We start from the raw sequence: 20,368 nt of genomic DNA on the forward strand, positions 1-20,368 counted from the left end.
TATGTGGTTTGCTAAATGAGTACTAACAAAGGAATCACAATTCCAATGTTTTGACCAAATATTAATGGAACTAGATTATGTTTTTATGTAACTTTTATATAACAGGTTGGTATTATATAGCAAATCCTAATAGAATTTGCAGGAATTTGGAAACACTTTCATCTGATAACAATGGATAAAAATAAGTACATGAATAAAATAGAAGCAGAGATCTGCAGCTTTGTTCCTGAACACTGTAAAGCAAAGCCTATCTGGGATCATATTTGAATTAAAAGCTAAACTTTAATGACTAGACAAGTCCTCGATGGAAATTTGCTAAACTATTTCAGAATACTTAGAAGTATCTGGGGACAAAGTTATCACACTATGTTTAAAACATCTGTGGTAAAATTTCAAACTAAATTATTAAGCTATAAATAAGCTTAGTCAATAGCTATAACAGCATCTCTTATCAACAGTTTCTGAAATTCTTCCAGCTCTCATCCAAAGCAAATAATTACTTTTATAATTGGTATTCCAATTCTACAAATAATTAAGTACAAGAAAGGGAGGGGAGGGGAGATAAAAACAAAGTACCCTTTAGGAAAAGGAGAGGAGGAAATTTAAAGGGGGCAAGAGATGATCACAAGGAAGTGACAAGTCTTCCTTTCTGTGGGGCTGTTAGGGTTCACTTTCTTTAGCAGCAGCTAAACACAGGAGAAGCAGTGCTGAACTGAGAAGGAACTGGGTGCCTTAGGTTCTGGTCTCAGCTGGGCTACTAAATAGATGTGCAATCCTAGGTAAATAAGGCTGTTGCTCAAATAATACCTGTAAACTGAGAGGGTTGGTGATCTACGACCACTGTTCATCTTTTTTGGGACATGGACCCCTTTGAGAATCTAACAAAATTATGGGCCTTTATCCTAGAAAGAAGTAAATGGCAAGGTGCATGGAATTTCAGGAGTTTAAGAGAAACCCTTGAAGCTAACTCTGAAACTTCCAGAGACTCCTTCCCTAAGTCCCTTCCCTACAAATTAAGAATTCCTGGCCTCAGGGCGCCTGGGTGGCTCAATCAGTTAAGCTTCTGACTTCGGTTCGGGTCATGATCTTGGGGTCCTGGGATCAAGCCCCACGTCAGGCTCTGTGCTTAGTCTGCTTGTCCCTCGCCCTCTCCCTCTGCCCCTCCCCCCCCAGCTCATGGGCACACATGCTCTCTCTCTCAAATAAATGAACAAAATTAAAAAAAAAAATTCCTGGCCTTAAATCAATCAATCAATCAATCAATCAGATCCTGGCCTACATATGGTATTTGTTCATTCCAGTACCTGTATGAGTTCTGATATGTTTCTGTAGATCTCCTGAAGTTTTGAAAGACTTAGTACAATTATCTTCTGAACACCGATATGGCTTTTCTCCTGTATGAGTTCTGACATGACTTTTCAATCCATAACCTTTAAGAAAAATTTAAAAGGAATTTAATTATATGACACCCCTCTAAGCATACCCATTGAGATTAAACAATTGAAAAATATAGTAAACAGCAAGGATATAATATTAGGCAAACACAACAGAGCAGCTATTAACAATGGACAAGAGTATGACAGCTAAGGGCTGTCATGCTGGAAATTCCATAGTTTCATCTCTGTCTAGAAGAGGTTGTATGTGTTTCTTTTTTTAAAGTGCCCCAATCTTATTAGATGTTCACAACTCATACCCCAAAAGCTTCAGGTGGAATCGAGACATTAAATGAGGAACAGGGAACAGTGCTGGCCCTGCTGGATGAGTCCCCATGCAGGACCCAAGCCCTGCTAAGTCCCAGTTGCCCATGGTTCCCTCAGGTCTGTCCTAACGTTAAATTCTGTGTCCGCTTCTAATGCTCAGCTTTTCCTTTTCTGCTAAAAGAAAGCAGAGTGTGGAGTGAAACACCAAACACAGTAGGCAGAAATAGGCCTAAGGAGAAAAATGGAAACAGAGAGAGAGAGAGAGAGAGAATAGAGCAAGCAGCACAAGAGAAAGGTAAGGGAGAGATTGAAACACTGGTCATCATGCATCCACTAATTCAGACAAAGGCAAGGGGTCAGTTCCTGCCCCTGGCCAGTCTCTGCTTGCCCCCTAAGTGGAACAATGAAACAAAAAAAAATTCATGTTTTTACCTGTTGCAAATGCTTTCCCACAGCCTAGATGCTCACACTGATAAGGCCGGTCTCCCGTGTGTGATCTCTCATGGACCTGTCATTAAAATGCAGGCATGATTCTATTTCCTTTAGGCATCTCTCAGGTAGATGGTCTCAACAAAGACCTATTTTTCTTTTTTCCCCTCTGTTGAATTACAGTTGACTTTTGAACAACACAGGGGTTAGGGGTGCTGACCCCCGCCTCTCGTGCAGTCAAAAACCAGCGTATAACTTCTCGACCCCCCAAAAACGTAAACTACTAATAGCCTACTGTTGAGCAGTAGCCTTACCAATAGCATAAAGCTGATTATCACATTATTTCATATGTTATATGCTTTACATACGGTATTCTTACAATATAGTAAGCCACAGAAAAAATGTTATTAAGAAGATAAGAGAAAATACAACTACAGTACTATAACGTATTTATTGAAAAAATTCACATAGAAGCAGACCATGCAGCTCAAACCTGTGCTGTTCAAGGGTGAACTGTATTTTGTTGTTTGTATGGTTTTTTTGAAAAACAAAAGACAACTTTCCTCAAAAACTATGGCCCAACAATTCTCAATATAGACCTAAATGCTGTATGGTAAGAAGTACTCATTTTATTTATTTATATTATTATTTTTTTAAAGATTTTATGTATTTATTTGACAGAGAGAGAGAGAGTGCACACAAGCAGGGGGAGAGGGAGAGGGAGAAGCAGGCTTCCTGAGGAGCAGGGAGCCCGATGCGGGGCTCGATCCCAGGACCCTGGGATCATGACCTGAGCCGAAGGCAGACGCTTAATGACTGAGCCATGCAGGCGCCCCAAGAAGTACTCATTTTAAACACAGAACAGGAGTACTGGAGGTGTGTGTTTCTCTACAGTGGTCAAAGGTGTCCGTACGGAACATAGACACGGTGAGAGCTAGGAGCAGAGCGTAGGGAGAGGCTACACAACGTAAGGTTAAGAGTTTGGAGGCTGGTCAAATAAATAAAATCTTTAAAAAAATTAAAAAAAAAAAAAAAAGAGTGTGGAGGCTGCTGCGAGAGCGGCCCTGCCCCAAGGCAAGGCTTTAACGTGGACTAGCGGGATGGCCATGGCATGTGCCTTCTCTGAGCCTCAGATCCTCTCTGTAAAGCCGAGATGTAACCGCATCTACCGTAGAGGGCTGCCGTGGCAAACGCATAATCACGACAGTGGCCAACATTTACTGAATCTCTACCAGGCCATTCTTTTTGGTACTTTCCATATACGGTATCTGCTTGTTTATTTCTCACAACCACTCTGTGAGGGGGGTGCTTGTACAACAAGGAAAATGAGGCCCTAAGATGCCAAGTAACATGTCAAGGTCACACACCGATGGGTAATGGGGACTGCTATTCTAAATAGGCTACATGCCTGCCTCCTGACCCACCATAAGTTATTCACTAAGTGTTAGCTACTGAGTCATGGTATGTTGTATGTAGCTGCCATAGAAATATTTGGTCCATATACTTGGAAGACAGGGCACATTAACAGAAACTTCTGCTAGATTTCAGCAAATCACTCTTAACAGAATGATTACACACACATTTCTCCTAAACTTACATAAATTTCACATCCGACAAAAATATATTCAAATAGAGTATCTATCATGTGCCAGGTAGTATGCCAGACATTAGGGAGACAGAGATGAAGAACAGTCCAAGCTCTCGAAGAGTTGACAGTTTCTAAAATCTGCACAGGGTTTTGCATGGCCTGTGTGTAAGTGTGAGTGTGTGTCTTTATCTTGGTAAGTGAGAAAATAATGGCGTTTGAATGCTATAAATATATTGTGTTGGCATTTAATGCCCTAGGTATTGTCATAATTAGATACAGCATTTCCTTTAAATATACCTTAAGATGATGAGCTGTCGTATATAATTTTCCACATCCATCATATTCACATCGAAATGCCTTCTCTCCACTCTGCTGGGATTTAGCAGTTACTCTTGTCGCATGTCCTTGTAAGACAATCTAGATGAAACAAAAAAGTAGGATTTAAATTATTTATACAGAAATAAAGTAGATGAAATTACTGTTTTCAGAATAAAAAAGATAAAACTGTAATGTGGGTTTCCAGACTCAGATGATCATTTTACAAAGATTCTATCGTGTTGAGCCAGTTAGGTTATTTCTGTTCCATAGCTGAAGTCAGCAGCTGTGGAAGAAGTCAAAAGATGAGATCCACGAGGGGGCATAGCTAGAGCTCACAGATCTATTCCCATTCTAGAAAAATCAACCCAGGTAGCATCACCATTGTATGCAGGTATTCCATGACATGCTCAAGGGATATATATATATATATATATATATATATATATATATATATATATATAGGACACCTGTCCTAAAACAATGTAAAGAGCATTTTCAATTTCAAAAGCATTTCAAAGCAACGAAAAAGAGGGGTTTATGTCCCTGTGGTCACCTGTGGGAGATAGTACAATGCATATGATCCTAGTCTGTACTTATATTCAGTAGATCATTTTTCTGGGACTCAACACCACAAGACTTCAAACAATTGTCCTGATTTTAGAAGCTTTTAAAGATGACCACCTATTTTAGAAATTAAGATACCATAAAAATGGAAGGAAGAACGACTTTCTACTCTATGGGCCCTGTGGTGACAGAGCTGTAGGTTAGGGTGACTTGTTTTGAAGTGAAATTTGAAGGCTGGAAATGAGGAGTGAGGCGAGCAGTCCAGACAGAAGGAAGAGTATGACCAAAAGTATGGAAGTGTGACTGGAAGAACTGGAAACTTAGTACGAGAGGATTATTATCTATATGACAGAGTAACATGAAAAAGAAAGGGAAGCTGAAGACCACATTCAGGAAGAGCTTTAGAAGCCATTCTGAATAGTTAACCCAGACCATGAAAGCAAAGACAGGCCTTAACATTCTTAAGTTTATTTATTTGAGTAAACCCTACACCCAACGTGGGGCTTGAACTCACAACTCCGACATCAAGAGTCACATGCTCAAAAAAAAAAAAAAAAAAAAAGTCACATGCTCCTCCAGATGCCCCAACATTTTTAAAGTAAGGGATTGACCAAGATCAGCTCTGTGTTTTAGAAAGACAACTCTGGTAATGGTATGAAACAGTGAAAGACAAAAGAGGCAAGGAACCTAAAGTCTGCGTAATCATGAATATGCAGGAAAGAAGTGGTGAAAACTAGCCTAGGACAATGACCACGGAATAGAAAGCAATAGATGATTCTGCAGATATTTTAAGGGTGAAGGTGGACAGAGTCCAAGTTTCAAAAGCTAAATGAATAGGCTAAAGCTGTAATAGGTATTTCAGGGCTGTATCGGTTATTTCAGTATAGGACATACGCAGTCTTTGTCAAAAGAAAAACCTGATGTATTATCATAAGGAAAATGTTAGAGAAGCTAATACCAGTGAAACACTAATCATCTTCTAAAACCATCTACAGAAAATGACTTCATTACTATTTTGCTTAATGTATGTTCTGGGAATTAAGAGAGAACCTGAGCCCTGCCATAAATTCACTGTGTGACCTTGTGCAAGTCAGTAGGGCTTGTTTGTCTGTATAAAGAACATACTGTACTAAATCAGTGATTTTTTTTTTCTTTTTTAAACTTTTTTCAAGGAGTTAAATTCCTTTGCCAGATGAAATCTTACATAGCATTCTATTGTGCAAAACAGATAAAAGCATTCCTGCCTCTGCTGGCCCAGGCAGGTGTGGGTGGCTCAGAGCTCTGCTAGTCCCTGAGGGACCGCAAAGAAACCCTAGGATCTCCCCCGACTGAAAAATCAGAGTTTGAAAACCACCGTACAAGAAGATAATGCTAAGTCCCCTCTAGCTTTAACATTCTAGGGTTCTGAGGAGGTGCAAATCCCACTGGTAAATAAAGCGCTGAGCCTAAGACTGAATTCCAAAGTGACTTCAATAATAAAGAGGTTCACTATCAGTTACTGAGGAGGTGCATTTACACGATGCATCGTGGTGGGTGCTCTGCCTGTGCTGTCTTGCTGGTCCTCCGTGACTATCCAGTGAATTAAATATTTCCTATGATTTACAAATAAGAAAAATGAGGCTCAAGGTAGTTAAGTAATGTCACTTGCCCAAGGTCAAAGGCTGGGAAGTAGGACTTGAAGCAGATTAGCTCTAGAGCTCACACTAGTCACCCACCAGGCTTCAGGGTGCGGCAGAGCGGTAACTACCCGGCAGAGCTTCTGTAGCTGCCGAGTGAGAGCTGACAGGGTTGAGGAAAACCGGTGATTTTACTGCCTAGTTCAGTACTTGAAATTCCATTTACTGTAAAGGTCTGATGCACACAGCATATAGAACTTTTGTTATCTGATGTGCGTAAACCTGCATATTAGGATGTAATTTATACTCTTGGGAAAGGATAAAATGCAAGCTACCTGAAGAATTTTTAGAAGTATGTTCTCTTTCAAGAAAGGAATTAATCAAAGAAGTGTGGCAACAGAGGGACCTTGAGGGAACATGGGACACATCAGAATTGCCCGGGAGATTTAAAAAACAAAGGGGCGCCTGGCTGACTCAGTTGGTAGGGCATGTGACTCTTGATCTCAGGGTCGTGAGTTCGAACCCCACACTGGGCGTGGAGCCTACTTAAACAAACAAACAAACAAACAAAAATCCTCCAGAGATATTCTTTTTTTTTTTTTTTTTAAAGATTTTATTTATTTTTTTGACAGAGAGAGACATAGTGAGAGCAGGAACACAAGCAGGGGGAGTGGGAGAGGGAGAAGCAGGCTTCCCGCCGAGCAGGGAGCCCGATGTGGGACTCGATCCCAGGACCCTGGGATCATGACCTGAGCCGAAGGCAGACGCTTAACGACTGAGCCACCCAGGCGCCCCTCCAGAGATATTCTAACAATGATTATCATTGGGTAGCGAGCGGTCCTTCACTTTTTATTTTTACCTCTCTATACCATTTGGATTTTTTTTAAGGGTACAATTAGATAAGTTCTTTTTTAATCTAATTTTTTTTGCTTGAGTATAGTTGACACACAATGTTGTATTAGTTTTGGGTCTACAGCATAGTGGTTCAGCGTCTCTGTGTGATATGCCACCCTCACCACAGTGTGGCTAGCGCCTGTCACCATGCAACACTATTACAAGACCACTGACGAGATTCCTGGGCTGTGCCTTTTATCCCCTCAATGTATTCATTCCCTAACTGGAAGCCTGTATCTCCCCCTCCCCTTCGCCCATTTTGCCCATCCCCCCACACCCCTTCTCCTCTGGTAACCATTGTTTTGTTCTCTGCATTTATAGGTCTGATTCTGCTTTTTGTTTGTTAATTTATTTGTTTTATTTTTTAGATTCCACATATAAATGAAACCATATGGTATTTGTCTTTCTCTGACTTGTTTCACTTGGCATACCCTCTAGGTCCATCCAAGTTGTCACCAATGGCAAGATCTCATTTTTTTTTTATGGCTGCAAAATATTCCATTTTATATATACCATAATTTCTTTATCTATTCCACAATCAATGGACACTTGGGCTGCTTCCATATCTTCACTATTGTATGTAATGCTGTAATAAAGATAGGAGTGCATATATCTTTTTGAATTAGTATTTTCAGGTCCTCTACCCATTTTAATCCAATTATTTGTTTTTCTGGTGTTGTGGTTTTTTTTAATGTATATATTTTGGATATTAACCCCTTATTAGATATATCATTTGCAAATACCTTCTCCCATTCGGTAGGTTGCTTTTTTGTTTTATTGATGGTTTCCTTTGCTGTGCAAAAGCTTTTTATGTTAACGTAGTCCCAATAGTTAATTTTTGTTTCTGTTTCCCTTGCCTTGCCTTAGGAGACATGTCTACAAAAAATGTTGCTATAGCCAATGTCAGAGAAATTACTGCCTTTGTTCTCCTCTAGGGGTTTTATGGTTTCAGGTCTCACATTTAGGTCTTTAATCCATTTTGAGTTTATTTTTGTGTATGGTGTAAGAAAGTGGTCCAGCCACAGCAGTCAGAGAAGCAAAGAAATAAAAGACATCTATATTAGGAAGAAAGAAGTTAAACTGTTACTATTTGCAGATGACATGATACTATACATAGAAAACCCTAAAGATTCCACCAAAAAACTATTAGAATAAATGAATTCAGTAAAGTAGGAAGATAGAAAATTAATACACAGAAATTGGTTGTATTTCTATACACTAATAATGAAATAGCAGAAAGAGAAATTAAGAGAACAGGTACATTACCATTGTACCAGGAAGAATAAAATACCTAGGAATAAACTTAACCAAGGAGGTGAAGACCTGTACTCTGACAACTATAAAACATTGATGAAAGAATTTGACGATTAGACAACACATGGATTTTCTAAAAGTAAACATGATTATCTTAAAAAAAAAAAAAAGTATGCGGTAGCTATCTATATAGTAAGATAATTAGTCATTTTGGGTTTTTTCAATGTATTTCTTTGAAATGATTTAAAAGAAAAAAACCCTACTAAAAATATTTTTTGAAAAATTCCTGGGTTCCATCTCAGACCTACTGATCAAATCTCGGAAAACTGATCTTAGCCATAGATTTTTGTTTTTGTTTTTTTAAAGATTTTATTTATTTGAGAGAGAGAGAGACAGAGACAGCAAGAGACAGCAGGAACTGGGAGGAGAGGGAGAGAAGCAGGCTCCCTGCCCAGCAGGAAACCGGACATGGGGCTCGATCCCAGGACTCCAGGATCATGACCTGAGCTGAAGGCAGATGCTTAACCAACTGAGCCACCCAGGCGCCCCTGTTTTTTTTTTTTTTTAATATTTATTTAGTTTAGAGAGAGAGAGAAAGTGTGAGTAGGGGGGAGTGGCAAAGAAGGAGACAAGAGGCAGACTCCCTGCTGACCCTCAGATCTTGACCTGAGCCAAAACCAAGGGAGGCTTAACAGACTGAGCCACCCAGGTGCCCCAAGTCATGGGTTATTTTTTAAAAGTTCTGTAGCTCAGGGGCCCCTGGGTGGCTCAGTTGGTTAAGCGTCTGCCTTTGGCTCAGGTCATGATCCCAGGGTCCTGGGATTGAGCCCCGCATCGGGCTCCCTGCTCTGTGGGAAGCCTGCTTCTCCCTCTCCCACTCCCCCTGCTTGTGTTCCCTCTCTGGCTGTGTCTCTCTCTGTCAAATAAATAAATAAAATCTTTTAAAAAAATAATAAATAAAAAAATAAAACAAAAAAAGCTCTGTAGCTCAATCTCATGTTTGCCCCTGATTAATAATCACTGATCAAATACCTGCCTTTTAGAGATGAAGAGGCTTAGAAAAGCAAGGTTCGTTTGCCCAAGATCACATAGCTAGATAAAAGTACAGAAAATATGCATGAAATATGATCCACATTCAAACTGCCTATATATACAGGCAGGTTTGGGGGTAATCACCTAACCCATGTTCTGGGAGAATCTGCCACGCCAGCCACAGAGCCTGATAACCAGAACAGATGGTGTGTATAGGCTGGCCAGTAACCTATACCTCATGGGGCTCAACTTAAAAATCAAGCTAAGTCCACAAAATTCCCTTCCCTGGAATTTGACCTAAGAAATAAAGGAAAATCTTGAGTTGGTTGTGGGTGGTAAACCTGAGCAAGCATGGCTGTGATGAGCTATATGCAAATTCAATGAAGACAAAGAGGACACCTGTCTACAGAGAAGAGAGCAGAGATGCCATGGAAGAGGGGAGGAGGAAGAAAAAGGAGTGAGATTGGGGCGCCTGGGTGGCTCAGTTGGTTAAACGACTGCCTTCAGCTGAGGTCATGATCCTGGAGTCCCGGGATCGAGTCCCGCACCGGGCTCCCTGCTCAATAGGGAGTCTGCTTCTCCCTCTGACCCTCCCCCCTCTCATGCTCTCTATTTCATTCTCTCTCTCAAAGAAATAAATAAAATCTTAAAAAAAAAAAAACTCTTAAAAAAAAAAAAGGAATGAGATCAACCTCCAATCCTGACTTCTTTGCAAGTTCCTGTGAAGCTTGGCTGTCCAGCAGTTCCTGTTCTTGGCTTCTTATAAGCTCTGCTATATCCTTACAATATCTCATTTTCCCTAAGCTGATCTGACTGGCTTTCTGTACTTTCTATTAGAGTACTGATTAAAAGTACCAAGCCTGGGGCGCCTGGGTGGCTCAGTTCGTTAAGCGACTGCCTTCGGCTCAGGTCATGATCCTGGAGTCCCTGGATCGAGTCCCGCATCGGGCTCCCTGCTCGGCAGGCAGTCTGCTTCTCCCTCTGACCCTAACCCCTCTCATGTGCTCTCTCTCATTCTCTCTCAAATAAATAAATAAAATCTTTAAAAAAATAAAAAATAAAAATAAATAAATAAAAGTACCAAGCCAAAGAACTTTGATCTCCAATGTAAATACAATTAGTTTCAAATGAAGTTAAAATAAACCAATGGCTACCATGAAAAAAAGCGAGAACATGTAAAGCAGGAACAACGTTGTATAATACTTACACAGTTGCAAATTATGTTCTCATGTGTTCCTTAAAATATTCATCAAATGAAAATCTCATTTGGTTTTCATAACCTCATGAGATGGGTAAGGCAAGATTACTGTTATTCTCATTTAGCAGATGAGAAAGCCCAGATCCAGAGAAGTCACGTAATTTGCTCATTCACACAGCTACTACATGGCAGAGTAGAAACTACGTGGATTTTTGATTTTACATGTGTGCTACTTTAATACCACGCTGTTTTCTACTTAACTAAGGGTGGCACAGCATGAGGGCAACGACAGCAGTCAGAGCCTCCCCCAAATACCCACCCCATCAGCCTTACGGTTCTCACAAATGAACACTCAGACGTCCTTAAATAGAGTACTTTAGATCCGGGTTTTCAAATTTGGCACTACTGACATTCTGAACAGGATAATTCTTTGTTGTGGGGGCTGTCATATGCTTGCAGGACATCTACCCACTACATGCCAGTAATATTCCCCCAATTGTGACAACCAAAACTGTCTCCAGACATTGCTAAATGTCTCCTGGTGGGGGCGGCAAAACTGTCCCCCCCATGAGGACAGCTGCTTTAGATACTCTAGGTGTGTCTTCTCTTATGAAACCTGGTTTCATGTAAGAGATCAACTCAGCAGCACAATTAGTATGTTTATGTTACAGATGAAAGAAAGAGTTCTAAACTGTAAGCCTCAAATGAAAAAAAATCTAGAGCTTTGAGACAAGACTATTTACAAAAAAATCTACTGCATTAGCTACAGATCTCTTTATTTAAAGTTCAGCCAGGCACAGAGTTCTAACTTCTTAAGCATTCTGGCAGAAACAGGAGTACCAAGAGAAGGTGCTGCTTACTTGCAGTGGTTCTTTTGGGGTATTTTGACCTTTTAATACTATGTACTGGGCTCACAACCTCAAGTATGGTACTAAATTGTACGAAAGGATGGAGGATTCATGAACTTCCGGTCCAACACTAATGAAGAGAAACAGAAGTCACAAGTGCAAGCCACGTATATAATTAAAAATGTTCTGGGGCACCTGCATGGCTAAGTCAGTTAAGCATCCAACTCTCGATCTCAGCTCAGGTCTTGATCTCAGGGTTGTGAGTTCAAGCCCCGTGTTGGGCTCCACATTGGGCCTGGAGCCTACTTTAAAAAAAATATGTTCTACTAATGATGTACTATATGTTGGCTAACTGAACATTATATATATATATATATATATATATATATATATATATATATATATATATGTTCTAGTAGCCACATTTAAAAAGTAAAAAGAAACAGGTAAAACTAATTTTAGTAATTCTTTTATTTAACCCAATATGTCTAAAATATTATCATTTCAACATGTAATGAATATGAGAAATTACTGAGATATTTTACATTCTTTTTCTCATAATAAGTCTTCAGAATCCTATATGTATTTTACACTCACAGCACATCCTGATTCTGAGTGGCCACACTTCAAGGGCTCAGCAGCCACATGTGGCTACCATATTGGATAGCGTAGATCTAGCCTGTAAAGGAGAGGTACAAAAGGCAAAGGAGAGAAAGCTACAGTTACAAAAAAAATCCTATTCAACTTCCTTCTGTTTCTCTGTCTATTGGCACCAACACCAAATGGTTATATGTTTGTAGTAATAGGGCTTTTTATGACATTTTCCTTTAGCAGTACTGAATTCCTAGTTATATTTCTGGATTCAGAAATAATTATTGATGGTAATAGACAGACCTTTGTTTTAAAGATTTTATTTACGTTTTTGAGAGCGAAGCAAGAGAGAGAGAGAAAGAGTGAGTGAGAGAGAGCACGAGCAGGGTGAGGGGCAGAGGGAGAAGCAGGCTTCCCGCTGAGCAGGGAGCCCGATGTGGGGCTCCATCCCAGGACCTTGGGATCATGACCTGAGCAGAAGGCAGACGCTTAACCGACTGATCCACCCAGGTGCCCCAGTAATAGATAGACTTTTATGATAACAGTATAACATTATACAGCCCAGTGATAAATTTACTCATTTTTTGTAAGACCCATTCTATATTAGTTTATTGCAAGTGTAGCTACAACTGTCTCTTTTTAAAAATATTCCATTATTTAAAAACTTAATTGTTAGTCACTAATAAGAGATAGACTCCAAGGCACTGACCTACATCTCTTGAATATATTTATACCACATTTGCATTTTAGTAGAGCTTGACTCGGTGGATTTGACATACTGCAGTACAAAAAATATTTCTCATTTTATGACTTCAAAGACTTGAAAATTTCACCAAGAATCACACAGCATCAAAGCTGATGGGCTTGGTGAATTGCAAACTGTGTTTATACTACTGCCCCTTCATGATACCACTTAAGAGAGGAAACAGAAATGCTGACTCTTCAGCAATGTTTAGAAGTATCACATTTCTACCAGTGATTTCAGTGATTCCTGTTATTTTATCATTTACTATTATAAATGTAAAATCTTCTCGATAACTTCTAATAGTATCACTCCATGTTATTAAGTGGTGATGATAATGCTCAAGTTAAAATTGTGGCCCTGAAGGAATAATTTTAGAACAGGAGTTAAGTACGATAAAACTCAAAGAATGCAAACAACTGACATGAGGGAACAATCAGCAAACTATTAGAGGTAACTGCTGAGAAAATAAGGAGCAGCATTAAAGCAAGAATATGCTATAATGATTATATAACTCCCAAACACCCACTCCCCACACAAACACGTAATTCAAAACAGAATCTTGAATTATGCAAGTTTGGGATTTCTGATTGTATATCTCCCAGAAAGCATCTGTGATTATTTTGCATTTACTCTACAACTTTTAGAGGCACCGCTGCTTTGGGCTGTTTTTTGGGTAATGGATGCCCAATGACTGGACCCAGGGTGAGTATCTATTCAGATACTCATGTGCAGGCCGGGAAGCAGTCTGGTATAAAAAGCACAAACAGCTTTGCCCAGTAGGAACCATGATGATTAGCAAGGCTGGCCCTTCTCTACGGAGGTTGAAAAGGAAAGTATGTAGGGAATCAGGTGGAAGCAGAAGAAACAGAGACATAAAGAGCAAAGTAGGGAGGGTGAGTTAGTCAAAGTAACGGTGGGGCCCCAGAGGAAGGATCCACAAACTGCATTCGGTGGAGGCAGTCAGAAGATCCTCTGGTCTCCACAACTGCCTCAGATTCCAGAACACAGACTTCATTCGGATTTCTGGGATACTTCTATTTCTTTAGTGCCACTTTGCATCCATAGTGAATCCTGAGCCCAGAGGTAGTTCAAGAAAGCTACTGCCTAATACGTACACTCTTTCTCTGAAAAGATTCTCCTACAGAGGTAGTGAGTTGGCTATTCTTGCTTTCATTCACAGAAGGGCCTTGAAATGCTAAGATAAAGAGATAAAAAAGTAGCTTTACATACCTGCATTTTTTTCTCTTGCTCATTTTCTCCAATCATTCCAGTACCTGTTACACTTTCACTTCCATCAATGGACACCTAGAGGAATAAAATAAAGCTTAAAAAAGTTTTCCCTTTTGACATTTCTTTAGGCGATAAGTATATAGGGATTCATTATCATTCATTTTTGTGTTTGTTTGAAATTTTCTGCTATAAAAACTGGCAAAAAGAAACCTTTTAAATCATATGAAAGAGGGGCGCCTGGGTGGCTCAGATGTTTAAGCAACTGTCTTTGGCTCAGGTCATGATCCCACGGTCCTGGGATCAAGCCCCACGTCGGGCTCTTGGCTCAGCGGGGAGCCTGCTTCTCCCTCTCCTTCTGCCTCTCCCCCTGCTCATGCTCGCTCTATCTCTAATGAATAAAATCTTTTAAATAAATAAATAAATAAATAAATAAATAAATAAATAAATAAATAAATTTTATGAAAGATATATGTTCTGTGCAAGGAGAAAACCCAGCCCTTTTGATGTAAAACTTAACTGAGACTTTCCTTCACTTTTTCCAATCTCTGATTTCTAGTTCTTAATTCATTAGCTGTTTCATCTATACTTTATTATTTCTTTTACAGCACTCACCCTTGAATATATCTTTCTGTGACTTATCTGTCACCATTTTCTTTTCTATAAGCTCTTATTCCATTCCTGTTATCTGTATTCAACTATTTCTTCCTACACTTCACTTCTTTCGAGATAAATACTGATCTTCTCCTTAAGGCTGTCTGATTTTGACTTTGAATTGCTAGTTTCTTATTCGATAAAGTACACTTTTTTGTTGTTTTATTTTCATGAAAAGTAAAGAAGCTGTGTCTGGGACGTTCTTGACATGGTAAAATGCTGTACCTTTGCTGCATACTGTTCCAAAGCACTGATGGTGTCGGGGTCAATCGTGGCATCCCCAGTGTGCAGACCTGCCACCGTCCCGTCAGCCTGAATTGCCAAGATGGTGTCAGACTGCGGGACCTGCACCGCATGGTGGATGTAGGCGGTGGTGCCGTCTTCCAGCTGCACCGCCTGCAATGCGCTCTGGTCATAACTGTCTGGGGGAGGGGAAGACAAGGGTATGAAATTAAAGGCAGTCTGACAGAGTTACAGGCTGAAAGCAAGAAGGGAAGGAACTTCGGCTGAGTGGGTCCATGGGCCTTGCAGGTGTGATTTCCTTCAATCCTCACAACGATTCTGTGAGGTAGCTATATTTACCACCCTCACTCTACAGAAGGGAAACTGAGGTTTGGGGGAAGTAAAGTCACTTTCCTTAGGAACCAGAAAATTGAGAAAACTAACAATTAACAGTCAAAATCAGTATGTGGAGGAACCAGGATCTAAACTCATGTCAGGGTGACTCCAAAGTCCATGGGCTTTTTTTCCTTCTAAATAAGCATACCAAGATATAGACAGCATTGTGAAATAATAAATCTAGCCAATCACAATGAACCTGTGATTAAGTCCCACTGCTAAAGAAGAATATTCAGACTTTACTTTTTCTCAACTTTAATTAAACAAATTTACTTACAAATTTAAGTATTCTAAATTTTAAAAAATTTCCCTTTGGTTTCACAACTAAAGTCTTTCTAAAACATGTTATGTCATTCCATAAAATATTCTATAAGGTAATAATAGCAAACATTTATTGAGCCTTTCCTATGTGACAAATATTGTGCTTTACATATGTTTGCACATTCTGTCCTCACAACTACCCTATGATGTGGATACTTATTGTAATACTCATTTTACGTAGGATGAAACTGAAGCACAGGGAGGTTAAATAATTTGAACAAGGTCACATAGCTAAAAGACAGCAGGACCGGATTTGAATCCAGATAGTCTGGCTGCAGAGCTATGCTCATTACTCCTATGCATTCCACCTCAAGTCCCTGGGCCTCCCTACACGAAGTTAATAAGCATTAACATTTTTGCCACATTTGCTTCAAATAAATTTTAAATTTTTATTTCGTTTTAAAGACCAACACGATAGGCAAAGGATCTTGCTTAAAAATGATATTCAGGGGGCGCCTGGGTGGCTCAGTCAGTTGAGCGTCTGCCTTCAGCTCGGGTCATGATCCCAGGGTCCTGGGATCGAGCCCCATGTCAGGCTCCCTGCTCAGCTCAGAGCCTGCTTCTCCCTCTCCCCACTGCTTGTACTCTCTCTCGCCATCTCTCTCACTCAAATAGATAAATAAAATCTTTAAAAAAATTATATTTAAGAGGAAAAAAATCAACAATTTAACTTTCAAATGTTTAATTTCCATATTTGAATAGTAGCCTCTATTTGAAGTCTTCCAGGGACCAGCTGTTTGCTATTCCAACCTGTTACTGGACAGCTCAAATGATTAGAATGTTTTCTCTTAGACTGTGCCCAAATCTGCCCTCTTGTATTTCAGAGAACAAGTACAAATCTTCTTTTACGTGACAGCATTTCAGCAAACATAGGCAGGTCTTATTTTTCCCGCACCCCCACTTCTCCCTTATTCCTATTTCCAAAGTTAGTTTACCTTTGGAGGTATGGTGAATAAACGCTGTAGTTCCATCTTCTAGCTGCACTGCTTGGCCATCCTCTAAACGCAAACTGTCCCCTGCTCAAGAACAATGCTTACATTTAGATCCCATGTTTTCAAACAATCTGATAACTTAGCAATAAGAGTCAATAAACCATTAAACACACTATAAAAACCTACACATGTTTTATGAGTCCTTGAACATTAAAGTATTTTCAGTAAAGCTGCTTTAAGCAAGTGCTTAGCAAAAACATAGTAGAATACTTGTTTTAGGAATATATACTAGGGAATAAGGAGAGTTGAAAGAAGGGGGGAAAAAAGGAAGAAAATGAGAGACATGTAGGAGTTAGCTCAAGTGATAGAAATATTCACGTAGGATATCTCTAGAGTGTAGTCCAGTAACTTCTTTTCCATTATCTTTGAGACGAAGTCTCAGTGAAGTCCCAGTGGTCTTTAGATCCTCTCTTTGACACCTACTGATCTCCCCTTTCAAAAGGAGGACTAGAAACCCCAAACAAGTTTACACAGTAAGAGGTAAGCTGGAGGCAGCAAATACTGAAGTCTGAGAATCGGGAGGGTAAGTAAGTGTCAAATACTTACTACTTTTAGGTATGGGTACATGTTGAACATAGGCAGCAGAACCATCCTCCAACTGAATGACCTGGCCATCTATGAGTTTTCCATCTGGAACAAAAGATTTAAGCCAATAAATTAGCACAAGCAAACATTTTAAACTTTATACAATTTCAAAATGGTATCAACTATAAAAACATACACTACTTAAGATCATGTTCATCTTGATTCTTCCCTCAATGTTCTGAGGCAATTCAAAAACACATCCAGTGATCCTACAGAAAGCAGAAAATCCTCCCTCAGCCATTCTTCCTCCCCTCTAATTTTCAATTAAATAAGTTTAAGAGGAAGAGTGGCTCATCACAGCAAGCTATGTGCGCTAAATCTATTTACCTTTCAGAGCCACTTAGGTACAGTGACCCTGACTACAGGGAAGCTGAAACTGGGAAGACTGACAGATACGTCAGTGTATATGAGGCCAGATGTCATTGTCATTTCTAGGTGCTAGAAGTCCACTGACTATGTATACATGTGCTCAGTAGGTTCCCATAAAAACAAGAACTGAGCTGTTTCTCTGAGCAAAGTAAACACTGATTTACAGATAATGTTATATAAGCAAAACCAAACGTCTATACTTCCATGCATGTTTTGTAAAAACATTAAATAATAACTTGAACTAAAAAAGCAAGAAGGGTCTTACTAGAAAGAGGTTGGCGACACTCCCCCCACGTCCCCACTAATTTTGACACCCCAGAGTATATTCCAAATATCTCAAAGGGTGTCCCTAAATTATCAAAACAAATTTAAATTAACCTGAAACTATTGAAAATTACCATATGCAATACAGCATCTTTAGAATGGGCTGGGAAGGGCTGGAGTTGCTAGGTGCTCCAACTCTGAGGTTATGAATTGCCGGTATTAACCCAGGGGCTGTGTAAGTGGCACGTACCTTTAGAATTGTGTTGTATATAAGCGGTAGAACCATCTGCAAGTGTTACTGCTTGCAAGCTTACACCTTCCATATTTTCTAAATTGTCACCATCTATTATAAAAAAAGTTATTTTCTTTAGATAACTATCACACACACATGCTGTCTAAATTAAGTTTTTTAAATGAAAATTAGGCATAAGGCAGACTGCTTAAGACTCAAATGGGAGTTCTTCTAGCATTTACAAAAAATATCTCCCTGTCCTCCTGCACCCAGTGTGCACAGCAAGGGAACCCACATGATCCCCTCAAATAAAGCCGCTCACCTGCCACTGTTACTGCCTCTGTCAGGCACAGGGTAACATGTTGAGCCTCCATTCCTCCTCCAGGAAACTCTGTCATTCCCTGAGAATCTCGATTTATTTGGGCTAACAACATTTTCTACCTTGAAGAAAAATATAGGCACTTGAGAACAAGGAACAATGCAAATAAAATAAAAGCTACAAAGAATATTCATGAACCACAGAAATTTGCTACAAAAATAAACAGTGTTTGAAATAAGCTGAAATTTCACTCAATATGCGGGGTAAGAGTATTAACCCAAAGTCCAAAGCACGCTTTCCATAATTCATCAGTAAACTATTGAGCACACTGACAACTCTTGCCTATCAGTTTTGTCCCATGTCCTAAAGCTTCCACTTCATTAGAGTTCTTTGGGTTTAACACGGTGGATTCCCACTTACTTCCACAATCCTGTTGCCTCGATCTGCAGAGGGCCGTCTTGAGTCTCACTTCTCACTCTGCCAGCCCTGCCCTGATTCAAGCCCCTGCCACCTCTTGCCCACATGACTGCCATACAGCATCCTAACGGGTCTCCCTGCTGCCCCTGTGACCGCCCCACAGTCTCCTCTCAACACAACAGGCACTGTGCCCTTGAGAAGGGAAAAGTTAGATCATGTCCCTCTTCTGCTCAAAACCTTCTGATAACTTATCAGAGTAAAGCCAAAAGTCTTTACCCTGGCCTCTGAGGCCAATGATCTTGCCCCTCACTTCCTACAGCTCTCTATCTCATTCATTTTGTTTCAGCCACATTGGTGTCCCTCCTTTGCTCAAACACACTGGGTGATGTAGCCTCAGGACCTTTACAGTTGATGTTCCTTCTGCCTGAAACATGCTTTGCAGTCTCTTCACTGTTATTCCCTCATTTTCTTCAAGTCTTAATGTTCTTACCCCAATGAGAGCTTCTTTGTTCACTTCATTTCAAACTGCACCTCCCACCTCCCAACCATGATATACCCTATCCCTTTTCCCTCCTTTATTGTATTTCTCCATAGCACTTATGATTTGACATATTATGTGTATTTACTTAGTTTGTTTCTGTTTGTTTGTTTGTTTTAGAGGGAGAAGGGGAGGGGCGGCGAGGGGCAGAGGGAGGAGAGAACCTTAAGCAGGCTCCACACCCAGTGCAGAGGCCAATACGGGGCTCAATCTCATGACCCTGAGATCATGACCTGAGCCAAAATCAAGAGTCGATGCTTAACTGACTAAGACACCCAGGCGCCCCTATTTAGTTTGTTTCTTATCTATTTTTCCCTCCACTAGAATGCACTGGGATTTTTATCTGCTTGCTCACTGCTGACTCACATGTCTAAAAGGTACCAGACACATAACAGACAACAGGTGCTAAATAAACGTATGAATGGCTCTTTTGCCAGTCACCACCACAACCGCCTTCCTCTCTTTTCCTACTTCCAGGTCCCATTATCTCTGGGGGCCTTGAGTTGCTTCACACAGAAGTTGGGATAACTTAGCTGCCTTGAGCCAAGGAATTGGACCAGAGGATCTCTTGAGGACTTTCCAGGTCTAAAGATCTGATTTTAGTGTCAATATTTAAAACAACAATGTGCAGATAGTAATAATTTGCAGTTGTATTTATGACTACTTGAAGATTTTTATTTTAGAAACACTAAACTGTACCCTTTGGATTAAAGCCAGGAACTGTAGTTTAAGCTCACAGAAAAGTATCACCACGGTGATAAAAGTCAATCAAGGGCTGACTTTTCAGGGAGTCCTGAAAGATTCACATCCACAACTGTTCATAGAGCAGACTGAAACTTCAACACTTCCTTGCTACCTCTAAGGGTTAAGAGAGAAGCCTCAAAGTAACACTAGTATTCTGCTGTTAAGACGCCTGATGAGAATAGGATTGGGAGAGGTTAATTTTCAGAACAAGATCTATCACTCTGTAACGGAAACAAATTAAGATAAGGAAATGGAAGGGAAACACCTATAAAGATGTAGTAAGCATTGTAATTTCTGCAGTATTCTAGGAG

At 40.0% G+C, this 20,368-nt stretch overlaps 1 protein-coding gene across 2 annotated transcripts in view; it reads right to left on the reverse strand.

Annotated features, from left to right (window-relative positions):
- ZNF143 (zinc finger protein 143) overlaps positions 1 to 20,368 on the reverse strand; it is a 64,550-nt gene that overhangs the window by 22,835 nt on the left and 21,347 nt on the right. The window contains exons 2-10 of one of the 2 annotated variants that reach the window (XM_036068828.2): positions 18,362 to 18,480; positions 18,058 to 18,150; positions 17,136 to 17,219; positions 16,533 to 16,613; positions 14,884 to 15,080; positions 14,008 to 14,082; positions 4,015 to 4,134; positions 2,133 to 2,208; positions 1,305 to 1,430 (exon numbers count right to left, since the gene is read on the reverse strand). In XM_036068828.2, the coding sequence (XP_035924721.1) occupies positions 1,305 to 1,430; positions 2,133 to 2,208; positions 4,015 to 4,134; positions 14,008 to 14,082; positions 14,884 to 15,080; positions 16,533 to 16,613; positions 17,136 to 17,219; positions 18,058 to 18,150; positions 18,362 to 18,473 (964 nt within the window). In that variant the 5' untranslated portion in view covers positions 18,474 to 18,480. Of the gene's footprint in view, positions 1 to 1,304; positions 1,431 to 2,132; positions 2,209 to 4,014; positions 4,135 to 14,007; positions 14,083 to 14,883; positions 15,081 to 16,532; positions 16,617 to 17,135; positions 17,220 to 18,057; positions 18,151 to 18,361; positions 18,481 to 20,368 lie in introns of both variants that reach the window. The other variant, XM_036068821.2, reaches the window with a different exon arrangement.

This window comes from Halichoerus grypus, chromosome 11 (genome assembly GCF_964656455.1).
Source record: "Halichoerus grypus chromosome 11, mHalGry1.hap1.1, whole genome shotgun sequence".
Classification (NCBI taxonomy): domain Eukaryota; kingdom Metazoa; phylum Chordata; class Mammalia; order Carnivora; family Phocidae; genus Halichoerus; species Halichoerus grypus.